General features: G+C 38.7%; 2 protein-coding genes across 2 annotated transcripts; both read left to right on the top strand.

Annotated features, from left to right (window-relative positions):
• The first annotated feature begins 486 nt into the window (after positions 1-486).
• Positions 487-5,546, top strand: crybb1l3 (crystallin, beta B1, like 3). Its single transcript, XM_056441291.1, has 6 exons — positions 487-529; positions 1,603-1,679; positions 1,773-1,891; positions 3,333-3,465; positions 3,558-3,700; positions 4,709-5,546. Exons 2-6 carry the CDS (start codon positions 1,611-1,613, stop codon positions 4,875-4,877), a joined length of 633 nt encoding a protein of 210 aa, XP_056297266.1. The 5' UTR covers positions 487-529; positions 1,603-1,610; the 3' UTR covers positions 4,878-5,546.
• A 978-nt stretch (positions 5,547-6,524) lies between these two features.
• unc119a (unc-119 homolog a (C. elegans)) lies at positions 6,525-20,282 on the top strand. Its single transcript, XM_056441929.1, has 5 exons — positions 6,525-6,835; positions 16,036-16,146; positions 17,446-17,536; positions 18,378-18,550; positions 19,381-20,282. The coding sequence occupies exons 1-5, from the start codon at positions 6,685-6,687 to the stop codon at positions 19,491-19,493; spliced, it is 639 nt and encodes a 212-aa protein (XP_056297904.1). The 5' UTR covers positions 6,525-6,684; the 3' UTR covers positions 19,494-20,282.
• The last annotated feature ends 1,876 nt before the right edge of the window (positions 20,283-22,158 follow it).

Raw genomic sequence — 22,158 nt, 5'->3', positions numbered from 1 at the left:
AAACAATAGAGAGATGGTCAGCACATTACACACACACACACAAACACACACACACACACACACACACACACAGGGCTCAAAGGCTACACCGAGGATCAAGAGAACGAGAGACGGAAAGAAAAGAGAAAAACAGATCACGGAAAAAAAGAGAAAATGACACAAAGGGAAAAACAAACAAAAGAAAACATGTAAATAAAGTGAGGAACAAAATATGAGAGCAGTGTGAGCAAAACGTGTGTGTGTGCGTGTACGTGTGTGTGTTTGTGTGTATGTGTGTGTGTTTCTGCTGATGCCAGTGACTGTTCCCCACAATGGGGCTCGGGGGGGACAACAAAGCGGGCAGCCGCCGCGTCAGCGCGACTCACAGTGTGACCTTTGACCCCTGCACGAGCTGGCAGCCAATGAGGAGCCAGGATCCGGCCTCGACAGACATGGCGTAGATGTGAATGTACACATATAAACACCAGCAGCTCCGCCGGGGGCATCAGCTCCTCTCCAAAGGTCGGCCCGTCAACCTGCGACTGTAACTGTGAGTTTCCGCTTTCAGGTCTTTTAACATTTTAAATAACTGATTATATCATTTGGATATTTAACACTTTGAACTGAAAGAACCAAGCAAGTAGTTAGTCGTCTCTTTAAACTTTAACTTCGGACCGAGCAGATGGAATATTGACGAAGAAAATACAAGCAGGGTTTGATTTTTTATGTTTTTATTGTCGCTCATCCTGAGGAAAAATGTAAAATAATGTAAAATAATGTAAAATCATCATGTAAAAGAAACATCACGGGGCCTTTTCCATATATATATATACAGTATATATACAGATATATAGAGAGAGAGAGATGTATGTAGCTATATATCTATATATATATATATATATATATATATATAAATGTATATATATATATAAAGAGAGAGAAATGCATGTATACATATATATATATAAATATATATATATATATATATATAAATAAATATATAGGAGTGCAGTTGTAACTCGCTCCAGTGGTGATGTAGTGTCAGTGCACCATGACATCATCATAGTTGGGTGTGGTTACAGGGGGCTCACTCAACCACACACACACCAACAGGGCTCATGATTATGGTCTAGGGGAACATCCAACCACACAGAGCAGTGTTAGTTTTAACCCTTTAAAATCCTCTTAACACTGCACAGCGGCTGTCCAAAATTCATGAAATGTCCTGTAATTAAACGTATTATTGTACATTTTGTATTATTTTGTATGCCAGAGTTGCTGTGCATATGCATTTGGGACAAAAATACACAAAAAATAGACAATAACAAAACACTTGTTCACTTTAAAACCATTGATGCTTATGTTTTACGTCAAATATATATATATATTTTTCCACATACGTCTCTTTATGGGAACGTGGACAGATAAGAGAGACAAGTTCCCTTTAAGCCAAAAGGCAAAATTCCTTAATGAATGAATGTTTTGGGTCCTGCTCACACACACACACACACACACACACACGCCACTCTTGGTGTACTTTCTGCATTCCAGGCGTAAAGAAACATGAATTCCCCCTCATCCATACGTCCATATATGTGACTGACTTCCTGCTCCTGTCTGCAGATCTGATCATGTCTCACTCAGGCGCTCAGGGAAGCATCGGCAGCCACTCTGCCATCGGTGGACTGCTCAATAACACGGTACGTTATTTCATTTTAATCGTTAAAAAAACACCCAAAATTCTGCATTGAAAATTATTTATATGTTGTTGTTTTGTTTTTTTACCTTTTCAGATCTACCTCTACGAATACGAGAACTTCCAGGGCCGCAGGTTGGACCTGTCGGCCGAGTGCAAGAACCTGTGCGAGAAAGGCTTCGACAGAATCGGATCCATCCGCGTGGAGTGCGGACCGTAAGTAAAAAATTATGTTTTTAATACACAGTAAATACACAGTAATACACAGTTTTTAATACACAGTAAAATCCCTAGTGTTCTTTAAGTTCAGCGTAAAAGTTTATTAACTCTTTCAGAGTAATAGTAGAATAACTCTCTACTGACAGTAAAATCCTCTCTACGCTTGACACAGTAAAATGTTATAAAAAAAAAGTCAGTGTAGTATGATAACTTTTCTATGAATGACAACACAACACTAGAGTAAATATACCCCAGTGTTGGTGTAAATATTAAGAGTTAATTCCCCAGTGTTAAAAATTCAGTGTTAAAGTGAATTGACTCTCAGAGTTATTATAACTAGAGCAAGTGTAAAAACCCCAGTGTTGTTGTTGACAACGTTCACTGTCACTCTGGAAAGCTCCGCCCCCTCCGTCTCCTTTCAACTTGAGTTTCATCACACGCGTTTTTAATTCTGGAAACACGGCAGCAAGTTTCTCAAAATCACTTTTTTGTATCAAATGTTGATATTTAAGCAGCAGCGACAGTTTTAGAATAACTCTCCACTGAGTTCAACTTACACTCGACACGTTTGTGTGTCTTGAAATATCGAAGTCAAAAGCTACACGGTAGAATTAAAGAGTACGTTAGCACTGAGGGAGTAAACATATGGGCCCTATGGGGTTAAAGAGCCACTGAGGGTCAGAGGTCAGAGGTCAGCAGCTCTGACTTTCAATCATAATAATAAGACTATTAGGCAGTAATAAGACTATTAGGCAATAATAAGTCTATTAAGCTATAATAAGACTATTAGGTAATAATAAGTCTATTAACCCTTGTGTTGTGGGGTCATTTTTTTTGACGAATCAATAAACCCCCCCCCTTAGGATTAATTTAACCCCATTCAATGTTTAATGTCGGTGTTCTTTCAGTAGTCAACAAACAAACATAAAGTGCCTCACACTTAAACTTGGAAAACAATATTAATTCTAATAATTTTCTGGAGGTTTTAATTGCTGGCGTCAAATTGAATCCAAAGGGTAAAATATGTTAGTAAATATAAAGGTAACAGGGTCTAAATGACCCTAAGGCAACACAAGGGTTAAGCAGTAGTCTACAGATTTAAAGGGTTTTCTTCGATTTTTTTAACCAAAAAAAACATAAATCAGACAATCATATTACATTGTATACTTTTTGAAACTTGTGAAATTACTTTTAACCTTTGTTAAAAAATAATAAATATAATTATTTAGGCTTACAGGATATGAGCAATTGTCATAAAAATGACAATAATAAGACTATTAGGCAATAATAAGACTATTAGGCAATAATAAGACTATTAGACAGTAATAAGACTATTAGGCAATAATAAGTCTATTAGGCAATAATAAGACTATTAGACAGTAATAAGACTATTAGGCAGTCGTTAGATGTAAACATGGATCTGTTTTCCCCTCTCCAGCTGGGTGGGCTACGAGCAGCAGAACATGATGGGCGAGATGTTCATGCTGGAGAAGGGCGAGTACCCCCGCTGGGACACCTGGACCAACAGCTACAGGTGCGACCGCTTCATGTCCGTCAGGCCCGTCAAGATGGTGAGTCGCCCGCCGCCATCTACAACCTCTCGTCCATCTTATGAGTGACGATGTGACGATGACTCTAACCTCATACCCTCGGTCTCCTCCAGGATCCTCAGGATCACAAGATCTGCCTCTTCGAGTGCCCCAACTTCGAGGGCCGTAAGATGGAGGTGTGCGACGAGGACATCCCCAGCCTCTGGTCCTACGGCTTCCAGGACCGCGTGGCCAGCATCCAGGTGTCCGGAGGAATGTAAGCTCACCTGGATGAGACCAGAGCTAACGACGCACAATGAGGAGGGGGGGGGGTTACATATTTTCCTTTTTTGTTCTTTTTTTATGTCATTTTTAATTTACATATTTTACAGATTTACTGCTTTAATTTACATTTCACTTTAACAATTTACATTACTGTTTTAATTTACATTTTAATACATATTTACATATTTTAGATATTTTAGTGACAGAAACCAAAGCTAACGACACACAATGAGCTGTGGGGGGGGGGGGGGGGTTACATATCTATTAGGGGGTATTTTTTCCTCCACTCACTGAACTCCAGGGGTATTTAAAAATAAATTGGGGGCACTTTTTGAAACTTGTGAAATAATAATAAATATACTTATGTAGGCTTATTTAGACAGTATATGAGCAATTGTCATAACAATGGCAATAATAAGACTATTAGGCAATAATAAGACTATTAGACAATAATAAGTCTATTAGGCTGTAGTCTCCAGATTCAGTGTTTTCTTAGATTTATTTAACCAAAGATCCACCAGAAAACATAAATCAGACGATCATATTCTCATTTATTTGTGGTTATTTATTATTACTACATTTTTTTAAACAGCTTTGAACAATTATAACTTATTTTTTTTATTTTTTTAATAAACATTATATTTAGTGATTTGTTGTGTGAACCTCGTACAGGCCATACAGACAGGACACACACAACAAAGAACAAAAACTAAATCCTATTGAATTATCTCAATTATTGGGGCACTTTTTGAAACTTGTGAAATAACATTTACCCTTTGTTCAAAAATAATAAATATACTTATTTAGGCACAGTATTAAAATATCATATTTATTAGAGGAAATTAATGGGCATTTTGTTGCCCCTCTCCTCGTGACATCAGGGGCAACATTATATTTCTCAGGGGCAGTTTTGACCTTTGCCCTGGTGTAGCTCCGTGATTCACTTTTTTCCCCCTCTACTCCCCCCCCCTCCTCCTCCTCCTCCTCCTCCTCCTCACAGCTGGGTGGGCTACCAGTACCCCGGCTACCGCGGCTACCAGTACGTGTACGAGACCGGCCCTTACAAGCACTGGAACGAGTGGGGGGCCCACCAGCCCCAGATCCAGTCCATGCGCCGGGTCAGAGACATGCAGACGCACCGCAGGGGGTGCTTCGAGATGACCGCCTAGAGAGAGAGAGACGAGTCCAGCTGGCCGACCGTCCCCTTTGGGGAATTCTTCAACTTCCGCCTATAAACTAATCACTTTTTTTTTCCAATATTGTTTTGCTTTTACTGGGATTTTTGGGATTATGTGGCATGGCGAATGCTATAAAACACTCTGATTGTCACAGACTTCCAGAGTAACTCCGGTTAAAAACTGAAGCGATGCTCTCCGTCTGCATACCTCGTAGATAGATGATGAAAGGAGGAGGATTATAGGGGGATTAGTTTGTGTTTATTGGTTAGTTTCGATGCTATTATAACATTTTAATTTTATTTTTTATTTACTCGCCTACGTGTTTCGATCTATCGCTCCTGGGTCAGATTTTTAGAGAGTAAAAGTGTAAACCATGGAGGGCGCTCAGCTCTCTGCACATGCAGTGAGCTTTCCGACCACAAGGGGGCGCTGTCTGCTCACCTCAAAGCAACAGGCTCACCTTCACTGAAAGGATGGAGGGCAGCCTGTGAGTCAGTGGATGTGCAGGGTCGTGATTGGGTCTTTTTTTGGGCTGTTTTCATCTGATTGATGGAGGCCGATCGGGAAGATTTGCATTTAACATTTCCTCAGGGAACGCCGGCATCTGGAAAAAGAGTTTTCCAATGAAGAAAAAATGAAATAAAACTATTATAAAGCAGATTTGTGTGTATTGTATTTTCTTCTTGGGGGTCATAATGGCAGAGAAATGTGAAGGAGCCATCTGGCACCGGAAATGGTTCTTTGAATTTATTTATTTTCTTCATAATTATATTTTTATATATATATATAAAAGCTTGAAAAAATAAAATTCCTATCAAATTATTTTCTTCATAACTATTATATATAATTATATATATAAATATATTTACAAACTATAAAAAGCTTTAAAAAATAAAAAATCCTATAAAGTTATTTTCTTCATAATTATTATATATAATTATATATATATATATATATATATATTTACAAACTATAAAAAGCTTGAAAAAATGAAACTACTCTAAATATATTTTATTTATAGTCGTTATTTTCTTCATAAAAAGAAAAAAAAAGAAATCACAAAATCATCACTGTGACGTTGCAGCATGACGCTAAATCAGCATATCTCCCCCTTTTGGTCACCATGGCAACAGCTCACAACCACACACGTCATTTCAAGATGTTATTTATGACCCCACGTGAACATCTTCCTCGCCGGATGTTGGGAGCTCATATTGGGCAACAACACTGCCCCTGAGTAAAAATAAAATTAAAAAAATAAATTAAAAAAAAGAAGCCCCACACAGCCGTGTGTGTGTGTGTGTGTGTGTGTGTCTGTGTGTGTGTGTGTGTCTGTGTGTGTGTGTGTGTGTGTGTGTGTGTGTGTGTGTGTGTCTGTGTGTGTGTGTGTGTCTGTGTGTGTGTGTGTACCAGCAGATGACGAGGCGCAAGCGCCACCGGCTGGGTTTTAAAGCCACGGGATTTGGATTAAATAGCTCGTGAGAGAACCGATGAGCCTTTAGGGAGCCGAGGGGCTTGATTTGTATCTTTTTTATTGAGAAGGGGAGGAGGAGGAGGAGGAAGAGGAGGAGGAGGAGGAGGAATAGGAGGAGGAGGAGGAGGAGGAGGCACGAGGAGAGTGAGTTATTCCTGAAGCAGCAGCACTGAGCCTCCTTCTTGTTTGCGGCGGCTTGTGACGCAATAAGTATCAGATCGGCGACGACGCGCCGAGAAGCACCAGGAAGAAGAGGAGGAGGAAGAAGAAGAAGACGAAGAAGAAAAGCTTCCTGGCGCTAGGCACCGAGCTCTCCTGCTGGACATGAAAGTGCAGCAGGGCTGCAACTCATCATCATCATCATCATCAGTATCAGCAGCAGCCATGGGCATCCCGGTTACCACCGAAGAAGAATTGCGCAGAAACGACGTGATTACGCCCGACGACGTGCTCGGGCTGCAGAAGATCACCAAGAGTGAGTGACCTTCTGTGTGAGGAGTGACCTTCTGTGTGAGGAGTGACCTTCTGTGTGAGGAGTGACCTTCTGTGTCCTCAGCCTGCAGGTTAGAGGAGATTAGAGCAGCTGCTTGTGCATTGTCCTTATAATAATAATAATAATAATAGTGTGACACACTCATTGTTGTTTCTGGGTTGTTTTGAGGACCACGGACAGCGACAGCTCGTGTATCATCTTCAATAAGAAGTCACAGGTGGAATGTTTCTTTGAGAGAGATTTATGTCCTATTTTTGATTGGACCTCAGGTGAAGTTTCCTGGTCACAGGTGTGAGTGTAAGTGTGTGTTTCTCTGTGTGTGAGAGAAGGTTATTGAACACGTCTCTCCAAATCGATGCAAAAAATAATAATACATCTGCTTGGTAGATACACTTCATCCTCCACCTCGTGACACCTGTGGCTCAGAGGTGGTAACAGGTGGCCGGAGAGATCCACCGATTACAGATTATCACAGACGGGAGAGAGTCGAGTGGAATGAATGCAAGAGAATATAGAATATAGAATATAGAACATAGAATATAGAACATAGAATATAGAATATAGAATAGAGAATATAGAACATAGAACATAGAATATAGAATATAGAATATAGAACATAGAACATAGAATATAGAACATAGAACATAGAACATAGAACATAGAATATAGAACATAGAACATAGAATATAGAATATAGAATTTACTATATCAGTCTTTTTCGAGATGATGTCACGGAAACGTAGAGTTAGAAGTAGAGTGAAGTCATGAGGAGTTTAACACACTTTGAAATCATATTTTACGAGTATAATATTCTTTATTTGTCTTATTCTGATTAAATTATTTGCTCTCAAGACTTAAATGGAAATATGAAACAAGCGTGATGGTTTAGTGAGCAGAGGTGGCTTAGAGTCACATTTACCTCCAGAATATAAGAATATCGGAGTTAAAAGAAAGACATTTGATTGTTGAGTCGACTTTAAAAGTCTAATAATCAGCATAAAAATGTGTTCTTATTCATAAAAAAATTTACAAATCTGATTCCGGGGCTCATTTTTAGATTTTTTTTCCCCCGGAGCTTTCAGCGTTATTCCATAAATTTCATCATTTGAGAAAATATGTTATAAACTGTGAATGGAGGTCGGTAACGGGGACACGTGGCTTTTTTTGGGGGGTGTAATAATTTTCCTTTTCGTCTTTTATATCTAATGATATAAAGAGGGTGACAGTGGGTCAGTGGTTAGCAGGTCCGTCTTTCAATCAGGAGGTTGGCGGTTCGATCCCCGCCCTAGTCGATGTGTCCTTGAGCAAGTCACTTAAACCTTAGTTGCTGAGTCTACGGTCTGTGAATGTAGCATTATTCTAAGTCTCTTTGGATAAAAGTGTTAGCTACATGACGTGTAATTGAGTCTTTCCTGCACCTAAACCCTCTAGTAACATCTTTACCCACAAATTGATACTTTTGTTCTTAATGAACTTACAAAAAAAACTGTTTTCTAAAAGATATATTTCATTAATTCATATTTATTCATGCTGAACCGTCAAATCTAAAACTCTTTGCCCTCCGACCATCCATGCAGTTTCCATTGGGGTTTCCCCCCTCTGTGTAGAAATGCACCTGAAGGCCTCCGTCAGGGTCGCTCCACCTGAATCGGCCCTGATGGAGCAGTGACCTCCGTCTCTCTCCCACCGGCTTCGATGCGTGTTCTGGATTCCGTCAGGAGGGAAAGTGGAGCGACGGCTAACCCGACGCAAAACTAATGAAGCTCAACTCATTTCAATTCAGTTTATTTATACATAGCCCAATATCACAAATTACGAATGTGCCTCCGGGGGCTTTACGGTCTGTTCACATACGACATCCCTGACCTTTGACCTCACATCGGATCAAAAAACAAAAAGAAAAAAAACGTTCCCAGGGAAAAAAGTAAAGAAACCTTCAGGAGAGCGACAGATTGTTAGACACGCGGTTGTTTGGTTCCTTAGTGCAGTGGTTCTCAAATGGGGGTGAAGGCCCTCTAAGGGGGTACGTGAATGTCACTGGGGGATTAGGGTGGACCCAAATGTACGACTCAGGAGACAATAATGCAAATAAAGATCCTTTACTGAGAGCGTCGTCAGGAACGGAACAGACAGAATAATCAAACCCACTGTGGAACGCTCGAGGGCTCGGTCTGAGAAACACAAGACAATCTGGCAGAGGACAAGTGAGGGAACCTAAGTAGACAGGGACTAACGAGGGAATGGGCAACAGGTGAGACGGGCATGAAGACCAGGTGAAGGTAATGAGGGACTAACGAGGGAGTGATCAGAGGCAGGTGAAGGGAGTTGGACTGACGAGATGGGAAGCAGGATCTGGAATGACGTGATAGTTAGTGAGACAGGGTGAAAACAACTAATACAAAAAAGAAGGTGTGGAGCTAAACTGTTCCAGTGAAGGCCCTCTAAAGAGATCTGTGGACCCCTGGAGGTATGTAAAGGCCCTCTAAGGGGGTACGTGGACCCTTGGGGGTACATGAAGGCCTCTAAGGGGGTATGTGAGATTTGTTTTAAATATATTGAAAATGAGCATCCATTAAAAAAAAGCCCTTGAAAATAGTTATTTAATAAATATTCATAAGATAATTCAATAAGAGCTTTGTATATCATTTTTTTTGAAACTGAAAAACAACTGTAAAAAAGTTATTTTCAAACCAGGGTTTAAAGAGTAACTTCAAAGAACCTAAAAGGTGTCTCAAAACCATTTCCTTGAATGGTTCTTTAAAGAACCTATAAATGTGTCTCAAAGAACCTTCACAAATGGTTCTTTAAGGTACCTTGTCTGGTTCCTCAAAGAACCTTTCAAACCAGGGTTCTCTTAAGAACCATTTCCTTAAATAGTTTTTCAAAGAACCTATAAATGTGTCTCAAAGAACCTAAAAGGTGTCTCAAAACCATTTCCTTGAATGGTTCTTTAAAGAACCTATAAATGTGTCTCAAAGAACCTTCACAAATGGTTCTTTAAGGTACCATGTCTGGTTCCTCAAAGAACCTTTCAAACCAGGGTTCTCTTAAGAACCATTTCCTTAAATAGTTTTTCAAAGAACCTATAAATGTGTCTCAAAGAACCTTCAAAACATGGTTCTTTAAGGCACCATTTCTGGTTCCTCAAAGAACCTTTTGAACCAGGGTTCTTTGAAGAACCATTTCTTTAAATAGTTCTTCAAAGAACCTATAAAAGTGCCTCAAATGAAAAAATGCTTCCTCGGTAGGTAATGGTTCTTCGTAGAACCACAAAGGCTTTTAAAGGACCCTTGGAGAACCTGTGTGCATGTTTACTCGTCTTCTCGTTGTGCTCAGCCGGCGGCGGCGGCAGGTTGACGTTCTCCTGGCGGTGTGGGGGGCCGCGACACGTCTCCACTCTAAAAGCACCTATAGGCAAACTGGCAAACGCGTAGAGGTCGCGGAGAGGTCGCGGAGAGGTCGCGCTCAGAGCAGCTGAAGTGCAGATGAGATCCTTTCCCCTCTCATCTTTCCGTATCGCAGTGTGATGAATAAAACTCATGAGTTTGTTATGATCTGAACTATCGACATGTCGGTTTATGCCGACTCATGCTTTTGCCGAGAGTCAGACGAGTAGATCTAGACGTTAGCTCGAATGTCTGACATGTGAATCTACGGTTAGCTTAGCTTAGCATAAAGCTAACAGCTACACACAGAAACATAATGGTTATTAAATGGTTCTTTTAAGGCTTTGTGGTTCTACGAAGAACCATCACCTACTGGAGAACCATTCTTTTGTTTGAGTCACCATTATAGGTTCTTTGAAGAACTCTTTAAAGAAATGGTTCTTTAAAGAACCCTGGTTTAAAAGGTTCTTTGTAGAACCAGAAATGGTGCCTTAAAGAACCATTTTTAATGTTCTTTGAGACACCTTGTATGGAACCAGTCAAGATGGACCAAAAGACCACTTATTGAAAATCTCTTGTGGTTCTACGAAGAACCATCACCTACTGAAGAACCATTTTATAAATGGTGCCTTAAAGAACCATTTTTTGAAGGTTCTTTGAGACACCTTTTTTGGTTCTTTGAAGAACTCTGTAAGGAGATGGCTCATTAAAGAACCCTGGTTTGAAAGGTTCTTTGTGGAACCAGAAATGGTTCTTCTATGGCATCACTCTGAAGAACCATTTCCGGTTCCAGATGCTCCTCCGTGGTTCTGTGTGTCGCCTGCTTTGTTTCTGGTTTTGCGTTCTGGAATAAATTAAAAGCTCCTCTTCGCGCTTCTGCATTGATCGTAAAGGACCGGAGGGTCAAACTGAAAAGAATACGCGGCGGCGTGTGTGTGTGTGTGTGTGTGTGTGTGTGTGTGTGTGTGCGGAGTCAATCCCCCGCGCTGAGAGTCTGTAACTCCGGCTAATCTCGGGGATTAAGGAACTATAAATGGCACTTCGGTGTCAGGCGGGTTCTTTTGTCTCCGGACACAGGAACACAGCTTGACTCCAGGCGGTGCTGCTCATGTCGTACTCTCTTTAGAGGGAGCTGCTGTATGGACTACGTATGAATATTATTATCTTTTGACAGCTTTCTGCTGTCTGCCTTTTTGGTCTATGACCAAGGGAGGACGTTTACATATTTTTTTAGGGGGGATTTTTTGACCCCACTGACTGAAATCCAGGAGCAATTAAAAAGAAATTGGGAAATAACATGTAACCTTTGTTAAAAAATGATAAATATACTTATTTAGGCTTACAGTATATCAGCAATTGTCATAAAAATTGCAATAATAAGACTATTAGGCAATAATAAGACTATCAGACAGTATTCTACAGATTCAAACTGTTTTCTTAGATTTTTTTTAACAAAAAATATACAGAAAACATAAATCAGACAATTATATTAAATGTTTCTCTTATTTCTTTGTGGTTATTTATTGTTACTACATTTTTTAAACAACTATTAACAATTATAATTACTTTTTTTATCATTCTAAATTATATTTATTGATTGTTTTGTGTACCGACCAAATTAATTTAAAAAAAAATTATAAATCAAAATTATATTTATTGATTTATTTGTTGTGTACCCACCTAGTACTGGCAATACAGATAGGACACACACGACAAAGAACAACAACAAAATGCTATTAAATTATCTAAATCACGGGGGCATTTGTTGCTCCTCTCCTCGAGACATCAGGGGCAACATTAAATTTCTTAGTGGCAGATTTGCCCTTTGACCTCGTGTATCTACGTCGAACACCTGTGAGCGTAGATGAGATCGGCTGTTAGAAACAACAAAAAACATGAAGTTATGTACCAGGAAATCACAATAAGATGAATGTAGAAAGTCCTGTAGGTGTTATGGTGATCACCTGTGCTCAGAGTTAATGGCGTGTTTATTACCTTCGCATTGAAAATGCGAAGGTTATGTTTTGATCGCCGTGTATTTATTTATTTATTTATTTGTATGCGTGTTATTCGCTTAAGTAAAAAAGTATTAAACCGAATCGCATGAAATTTGGTGGGATGATTGGTTATTATCCGGGGACCATTTGATTAGATTTTGGGATCGATCGGGTCAAAGGTCATGGTCAAGGTCATGACAAGGTCAACATCTTCTTTTTACCATAGCGCGGTCAATTTATATCCAATTGGCATGCAACTCTAATGCCAAAATGTTCATAATTCAATGCCCAATCTTGTGATATGCGAAGGTATGCGCTCTACCCAGTGCCCGTTCTAGTCTTATCATGTTGTCGTGTCATTGAAGTCAGTGTTGACACATACTGGGATTCAAGCTCGTGAAACCCGGTCTTCAATAGGAGGAGGCCTTCAGTTGTGTGTATATATATATACATATATATATATATGTATATACCTTACCTTCGTTGTTTCCTTTGCATACCGCTGATGCCGTATATACCTAAGATGCTCTCCTTTGATTTCGCTGCTGCACCTTGTTGTTGTGGAGCAGCCAGGTGGACGAGGGGAAGGAGAGAGACGGCCTAATAGAGCCGGCACGCTATCAGAAGGAGCGTTGCTAGGCGACAGTGTTGAAGGAAGTGAAGTGGGGCACTTCATGTTGCGTGTGCGTGCGTGTGTGTGTGTATGTGTGTGTGTGTGTCGATGTGTGTGTGAGAAAAAACTGAAGTAGAGATGAAAAAAACAACTGAAATATGAATGTGTACATCCTGATTTAGAATAAAGAGGATTCATTTTTATTTTATTCATGTCACATGGACTAGTGGCGATAGCGGGTATTGCATCTATTAAACAGCAGCGCTCCATCTCTCTCCTGTATGGAGGACTTAAAATGTCTTTAGTATAAATAAATAAATGCATGAATAAATACAAGAATAAATAAATGAAGAAATAAATGAAGAAATACGTGTGGACACATAAATAGGACATAAATAAATGAAGAAATACAGAAATGTAGAAATAGATTTATTTAATTATCTTGTTGAGGTATAACTTATATTGATTTATTCCTGTATTCATTTATTTATTTATACATTTATTTAAGCATTTATTTATTTATTCTTGTATTTATTTATTTATTCCTATATTTATTTATTCATTTATTTAACCATTTGTTTATAATACATTTATTTATTTATTCCTATATTTATTTGTGCATTTCTTTATTTCTTTATTTATACTTAAAACATTTTAAGTCCTCCATACTCCTGTAGTTTGGGTGGCAGTAAAAAGAGACTCAAGAGTTTTTGATGTTATCCTCCACAGTGAGCTGCTCGTGATCATGCATGTGTGTGTGTGTCTATGTGTGTGTGTGTCTATGTGTGTATATGTGTGTCAATGTGTATCTACGTGTGTGTGTCTCTGTGTCTATGTGTGTCTATGTGTGTGTGTGTCTATGTGTGTATATTTGTGTCTCTGTGTATCTACGTGTGTGTGTGTCTCTGTGTCTATGTATGTCTATGTGTGTGTGTGTGTGTATATGTGTGTCCATGTGTTCCTACATGTGTGTGTGTGTCTATGTCTGTGTGCGTGTGTCTATGTTTGTCTATTTATGTGTGCGTGTGTCGATGTGTGTCTACGTGTGTGTGTGTCTCTGTGTGTCTATGTGTGTATGTGTGTGTGTGTGTGTCCATGTGTGTCTATGTGTGTCTATGTGTGTATGTGTGTATATGTCTATGTGTGTGTGTTTGTGACTATGTGTGCATGTGTCTGCATCTGTGTGTTCATGTGCATGTGTGTGTGTTTGTGTCTATGTGTTTCTATGTGTGTATGTGTGTGTGTGTGTGTGTGTGTGTGTCTATGTGTTTCTATGTGTGTATGTGTCTGTGTGTATATGTCTGTGTGTGTGTGTTTGTGACTATGTGTGCATGTGTCTGCATGTGTGTGTGTTTGTGTCTATGTGTGTATATGTCTGTGTGTGTGTGTTTGTGACTATGTGTGCATGTGTCTGCATGTGTGTGTGCATGTGTGTGTGTTTGTGTCTATGTGTGTGTGTGGAACAAGAAGCTGCAGCGTAAACATAAATTAGATTCAAAACTTTAAAAAGTACAAAAGCGTCTCTTCAGACAACGTGAGACGTAAAGCCCGGAATGTTCCGTAAACATGGCGGAGAAACACGACTCGTGTAAATATTAATATAAATGCTCCTTATGTCAAGATAAATATAAATGGCTTTTTTCTAAGCTGAGGAAAAACTAACAATTCTCTAGTTTCATGTGAAATACAGATGAAGACGTACACTGTAAAACATGAGTTGAGTCAACTCAAATAGTTCGAGGAAACCGATTTCCTTGAACCATTTCAGTAAAATAACTTAAATCCTTTTAGTGGGGGAAAAAAAGTATATATATATAGTTTATTGTTAGGTATACTTAAGTAAAGACAAGACTCAGACTAACTCCATTCTTTGTATTGAACTTAAAACATACTTAAGGGTTAGTTATGAATATTACAATCCCCTAATTGTTGCGCGCTGTCCCTTTAAGGAATGAGCTCCAGTCGTCCCGTTTCATCAGAGGAACACTTGTCGACGAGCTGTCAGGTTTGATGGACTCTACTTGACTATAAATATCTTCGAGCAGGTGGCTGAAGCTCGCCGGGCCCATCTGCTCCATAACCCTCTCACAACGGCCCAGGATGCGGCGGTGTGTGTTCGTTGCCCTCGGCAACACCGATGCTTTTTATGTGTGTTTATTTTATTACATTCTGGGCCCTTCCAGTCTTTTAAAAATGTGTTGCGTGAGGTCATCGGTAAGAAAAAGACCTTCAACCCTCATGCAACGCATAGGCCTCTAATTGTGTGTGTGTGTGTGTGTGTGTGTGTGTGTGTGTGTGTGTGTGTGTGTGTGTGTGTGTGTGTGTGTGTGTGTGTGTGTGTGTGTGTGTGTGTGTGTGTGTGTGTGTGTGTGTGTGTGTGTGTGTGTGTGTGTGTGTGTGTGTGTGTGTGTGTGTGTGTGTGTGTGTGTGTGTGTGTGTGTGTGTGTGTGTGTGTGTCCAGCCGGTGCATGTGATGGTTAAACACAATAAGCCTCTTAAGGTCTAATCCTGCCGCGATGGTAGGGGGGTGTCTCTCTCTCTCACACACACACACACACACACTTCCTTATGACAATACTTCTCAGTTGTTGATGTTTTTTGTTGTTGTTGAACAGCAAAACTCAAGTTGTCTGGAAGAAAGAAACACAAGCAGAGCAGCTGGGCTCATTAGGTCGTGATTGCACTGTGTGTGTGTGTGTGTGTGTGTATGTGTGCAAGTGTGTGTGTGTGAGTGCGTATCTGTCTTGTGTGTGTGAGCGTGTATGTGTGTGCGTGAGTGTGTGTGTGTGTGTGTGTTTTCACTCCGCTATAGAACACAGTTTTAACTCTTCTCTCCTCTTCTCTTCTCTTCTCTCCTCTTCTCTTCTCTCCTCTTCACTTCTCTTCTCTCTCTCCCCTCTCCTCTTCTCTCCTCTTCTCTTCTCTCCTCTCTCTTCTCTCCTCTCTCTCTCTCTCCTCTCTCTCCTTCTCTCTCTCCTCTCTCTTCTCTCTCTCTCCTCTTCTCTTCTCTCCTCTTCTCTCCTATTCTCTTCTCTCCTCTTCTCTTCTCTCTCTCTCTCTCTCCTCTTCTCTTCTCTCTTCTCTCCTCCTCCTCTCTCCTCTCTCTCCTCTCTCTCCTCTTCTCTCCTCTCTCTCCTCTTCTCTCTCTCTCCTCTTCTCTCCTCTTCTCTCTCTCCTCTTCTTCAGATTATCTTTGCTCTCCAGATGAAAACGTCCACATGATCGACTTCACCCGCTTCAAGATCCGCGACATGGAGACGGGGACGGTTCTGTTCGAGATCACCAAACCTCCGACAGGTCCGGTCCCCGAGCCAGAACCCGTGAATACATGAGCGACACACACCTGAAGGCCCCGTTCTGAAAGAAAGAGGAAATAAAAGCCTTCATGAAGACGTTCATATGTTATCTCACCAAAGCATCCTTTAGTTTGAAAGGTTATGACACTCGTTAGATTTTATCATAAGATATTTGTTCTCGTCTCCGTGGCCCTGCGGAGGACCAATCAAATGTAAGTCAGTAAAGTTTATACATATAAAACACAGAAACGATCGATATGTTCCCTGACTTTAATCTTTAAGTTATAACAACTTCATGTCCGGGGCAGGAGATGTTTTCTTTATTTTATTGTGAAATGCTGTACTTTTGATTGATTTAAGTAAGTAATGAAAGTAAAGTTTATTTATTTTTGCACTAAGTGTCACAGAGTGAAGTTCAGTAGTCAATTCAAACAAATTGTCACTAAAAGGGACCAAAACATGTCAACAGTTAAAAGAGCAAAAGTAAGATACACTGTAAAAGATGGTGCAATAAGAAAAATAAATAAACTAAAAAAGATTTTAAAAATCAGTTCATAGTTTAAACAGGAATGTTTTGAGATGGAGTTTAAATGAAGCAGAACATTCCACAGCGTTGGTGCTACACACAGAACCATAGTGGTTCTTGCATGGTTCTTTAAAAGGCTTTGTGGTTCTACGAAGAACCATAACCGACTGGAGAACCATTTTTTCATTTGAGGCACCTTTATAGGTTCTGTGAAGAATTCTTTAAGGAAATGGTTCTTTAAAGAACCCTGGTTTGAAAGGTTCTTTGTGGAACCATAAATGGTGCCTTAAAGAACCATTTTTGAAGGTTCTTTGAGACACCTTTAAAGGTTCTTTGAAGAACTATTTAAGGACTTGGTTCTTTAAACAACCCTGGTTTGAAAGGTTCTTTGTGGAACCTTAAATGATGCCTTAAAGAACCATTTTTTGAAGGTTCTTTGAGACATCTTTATAAGTTCTTTGAAGAACTATTTAAGGACTTGGTTCTTTAAAGAACCCTGGTTTGAAAGGTTCTTTGTGGAACCATAAATGGTGCCTTAAAGAACCATTTTTTAAAGGTTCTTTGAAGAACTCTTTAGGGACATGGTTCTTTAAATATCCCTGCTTTGAAAGGTTCTTTGTGGAACCAGAAATGGTTCTTCTATGACATCATTCTGAGATGGTTCTGTGCGTACTGCCTCAGAAGGTCACCACGAGTTTTAAGGCAAGTGTGCGGTTCTGATGGATCATTTCAAATCTCTCTCTCTCTCTCTCTCTCTCTCTCTTGTTCGAGCAGACGGCAGGAAGCACTGCGACCCCAACGCCGGGCGCTTCGTGCGGTACCAGTTCACGCCGGCCTTCCTGCAGCTGCGGGAGGTCGGAGCCACGTAAGTTACAACGGAAAGTCCCCGAGACACGGAGTTATCCGTGCCCGCCGAATGAAGCGAGAGCGAGACCCGTGGCGGACGTGGGATGATGATGATGATGATGATGGTGATGATGATGATCTTCATAACTAACTCATTTGGATAATCGAGGAGGTCTGATGTATGTATGTATATATATATATATTATTCTTATTATTATATAATTATGTATATAATAATAATAATAATGATAATAATATAATTATAATAATAATAATGCATTTAATTTATACAACACTTTTCAAGTTACTCAACGACATTACATAACATATAAAAAATGTAATATATATTTCATGATAATAGTAATAATAATCATGATAATAATTATAATTATGTTATTATAATAATTATGTTATCATTTTATTATGATCATAACTATTATTATAATTATATTATTATAACAATTGTGATAATAATAATGCATTTTATTTATATAGCACTTTTCAAGGTATTCAAAGACACTTTAAAAAACATAATTAAAACATCCTAAAATCTCTGCAATAATAAAACTCAAATTACAACAATAACAACATAGAGCACACAATCACATATTAAAATCATTTCTGAACCGGTGGGTTATTATCATATATGTTGTCTTCCTCATTGAAACCAAAACATTTTGTAATGATGATCTTAGATGTTATCAATTATTATTTGTACATATTATGTCGCTATAAGCATTAAGGCAAAAAACTACGTAAACATGGTGACCTTTAAAGGTGACCTGACCTTTGAGCAATCCTCCCCCATTTGCTGCTTTCCAGGTGGATGATGGACATTCCCTCCCTGTGTGTTTGTGCAGGGTGGAGTTCACCGTGGGCGACACGCCCATCAACAACTTCCGCATGATCGAGAGACACTACTTCCGGAACCAGCTGCTCAAGAGCTTCGACTTCAAGTTCGGCTTCTGCATGCCGAGCAGCAAGAACACGTGCGAGCACATCTACGAGTTCCCCGCGCTGTCTGAGGAAATCAGTGAGCGGCACACACACACACACAGGATACTCCAACACACACACACACACACAGGATACTCCAACACACGCACAAACACACACCAGGACAAAGGGCAAAACTGCCCCTAAGAAATATAATGTTGCCCCTGATGTCACGAGGAGACGGGCTGAAGATTTACCCCACGATTATGAAAATGTATTATTGTTTTGTTTTAGTTTTTTGTCGTGTGTGTCCTATCTGTATCGCCGATAGGTACACAAAAATCAATAAATATAATTTTTAATTATAAAAAACAAATAAATCAGTTATAATTGCAAATATTTGTTTTTTTAAATTAATAATAAGAAATAAACATAGAGAAATAAATGTGATAATAGTTGTTTAAAAAAAATTAATAACAATAAATAACCACAAATAAATAAGTTATAATTGTTAATAGCTATAATTAAATAAATAACTATAAAGAAATAAGAATAAAATTGAATATGATTGTCCGATTTATGTTTTCTGTTCAAAAAATCTATGAAAACACTTTTAATCTTTAGACTATTGCCTAATAGTCAAATTGCCCAATAGTCTTATTATTGCGTAATAGTCTTATTATTTAAATTTTTATGACAATTGCTCATATCCTGTAAGCCTAAATAAGTATATTTATTATTGTTTAACTATGGTTAAATGTTATTTCACAAGTTTAAAAAAGTGCCCCAAATATATTTTTATTTCCCATGGATTTCAATCAGTGGGGGCAAAAAATACCTCCGAAAAAAAAGATGTACATGTCCCCCCCCCCTGCACACCCTGATGTGATGACGTCACCCTCAGTCGGTTTCTTGTCTCTCTCTCAGTGCGCGAGATGATCCTCCACCCGTACGAGACGCAGTCCGACAGCTTCTACTTCGTGGACAACAAGCTGGTGATGCACAACAAGGCGGACTATTCCTACAGCGGAGGCCCATGAGGAAAACACCACCACCCTCCTCCGCCCTCCCCCACCTTCTCCCCATCCTCCCCATAGTCTAGACACTTTGACCATCTTCAGGACCAGAAAACAGACGAACTAACGGACGATCCGCTCTCTCGCCTCCCTCCTTTCTCATTCAGGTACTCAGCTGTCAGAACCAGTCGATGTTCTCCCTTCGCCCTCTTTTTTTTGCAGGAACATCGAATTCTGACAGTTTTATCATCTTTTTTTGTGTGTGGCATCAACGTGTGAGCGTTAGTGCGCGGGCGGCTTGAGAGTCTGTGCACACTGTGGTGATGTCAGTCCGTGTTTGTGGGTTGATCATCAAGAAGTTACATTCGGTGTGTTTCAATAGCAAATAAAATGAGGAGAGAGAGGGAAAGGTCGACGGGGAAGAAGAGACCCGAGAAAAGAAGTTTAATAACAATGAATCCATTCAAGATGTACATTTATATAGTTTGTATAGGAAGCTCATTACATTTTTATTCCAGAGGTTTCTTAAATTTCTAGTAGCACACATCCGGATGAAATGTGTACGTTGTCCATGTGAATGTGTCATCGTTTTCACGTAGTAGTACGACTAGCTTAAGAAGTATTTTTTAAATAAATAGCCACTCTGAAGTGTCCGGAAAAAAACCAATACGAGACCGATTTTTGATATCCAGTACATTCTCTGTAGTACTGAACACTGTGTATACTTTAATTATGATGACAAGTTTTGAGTATAAAAAAGTTGTTGACAGCGGAAATTCCATCACTGCAATAAATATTTTTTTCGAAAGTCTTGATATCAGTCGCTTGTTTGTTTGTTTGTTTTTATGAAAAGATTCAACTGAAGCAAGAAAGTAAACAAAACGGGAAAAAAAATCATGTTACGACTTTTATTGGTGGGATGGAAAGTTATGAAAAAATTATATTGTTACCTGATTCAATAGTTTAAATCTAACAGGTTTCTTCTCAAATATAAATATATATATACATATATAACATATATATGTATATATATATATTACTGTTTATATATATTACTGATTTGTATATATATATACATATATATTACATAAATATATATACATATATATATTACTGATCATTTATATATATATATATGTGTATATATATATACACATATATATACATATATATCTATATTACATATATATATAACTGATTTTATATATTAATGATTGTACATATATATATGTATCCATGTATAAAAATATGTATATATATATATCAATTCATCTTTCTAATAGAGAAAAGTGCCTGGATTCTCAATGAAGACCCTTAAACAACAGCAGCAAAACAAATGTCAGCACACGTGTTTAACAACTTGTGCTAACACATATTTTCTTGATGTTTTTTATCCCATTGAGAAAATTATGAAAAGACAAACAATTCTCAATAATCTTAAGTATGGAAATTTAAGACAATAATAGACAAATGCTGTATTTGGATGCAATATGTTTGGTTTGAAAAAAATAAAAGAAAGAGGGTGACAGTCACAACTTTGCATCTCTGTGACAGCGATGCAAAAACACAAATAAAAAGGGTGTAGTTGTCTTATTAGTAAAGGTTTTAATAGGATGAAAGATATGACCTTAAGTACAAGATCTTTGCTGCCATCTTCTGTGGCAACAGACTCACTCCATTGGTCACCATCACACAGGCAAGCATTGTTATTTTATTTTATTAATTTAATTTAACAAGCATTATTTCATTTAATTTAATTAATTTAACAAGCATTGTTGTTTAATTAAAAAGCATTTTTATTTTTTTCTTTTAACAAACATTGATATGTAACTTAATTTAATTAGTTTAACTGCAATAACAGTTTTTTGTTTGTTTGTTTGTTTGTTGACAAAGCAGCCATCAATGACAAGCATCAATTAACAGTGTGTGAGTTCACATAACAATGCAGAATAATTCAGGCAAATATTCAATAGTTTCATGTTTTGCATCCAGTTCAATATTAAGTGAAAATAAAATTAATTAATGACAAAATAGTTTTTTAGAATTACAAAAAAATACATGAATTAATGTCCCGATGATGCGATATTATATAATCAATGTGACAAAACTGTGTGTACAAGGTAAATAAAATGGAAATACACAACGTTTTCAAGAAGGAATTTAATTACAATTGTACAAACTTATCAACTGTTTCTATTTATTTAAAAAACCTATTATCATTAGTGATAACTCACCAAAATATATAAATAAGTGTGTGTGAGGGAGGGGGAGGGGGGGGGCATAGAAACAATATATATTTCCTATTTTAAGGGTGTGAAGGTTTATTAAATAACCAACAAGCTAATACTTGTGATAAATAATCCTAATTCAGGTAACTCTGGTACGTCGGCAGTCGGATCTTTACATTAAGGAGATGGATGTGGAACAGGAGCTCAGATACCCGGCCAGACTCTGCGCCCCTGAACACACCGCAGGATGCAGTCCGCTCAAACAAGCGTGCCGATCGAAGACGTCTTCGTCTTCGTCGCCGCCGTCCGTCCCCTCTGACCTCTGACCCTCGGGAGACGTGACCCGCGGGACGCCGGTCTGGTCGCGGTGGTCCGGCGGGTCGGAGGTCGGATCAAACACCAAGCTGTCCCACAAGTTCCCTGAAGAAAAGAAAGATCGTAAACTTCTTCAACAGATGTTC

This window comes from Pseudoliparis swirei, chromosome 20 (genome assembly GCF_029220125.1).
Source record: "Pseudoliparis swirei isolate HS2019 ecotype Mariana Trench chromosome 20, NWPU_hadal_v1, whole genome shotgun sequence".
In the NCBI taxonomy this organism is placed as follows: domain Eukaryota; kingdom Metazoa; phylum Chordata; class Actinopteri; order Perciformes; family Liparidae; genus Pseudoliparis; species Pseudoliparis swirei.
Note: the sequence above shows the minus strand (reverse complement) of the source record. Positions and strands in the feature narration are given on the sequence as shown.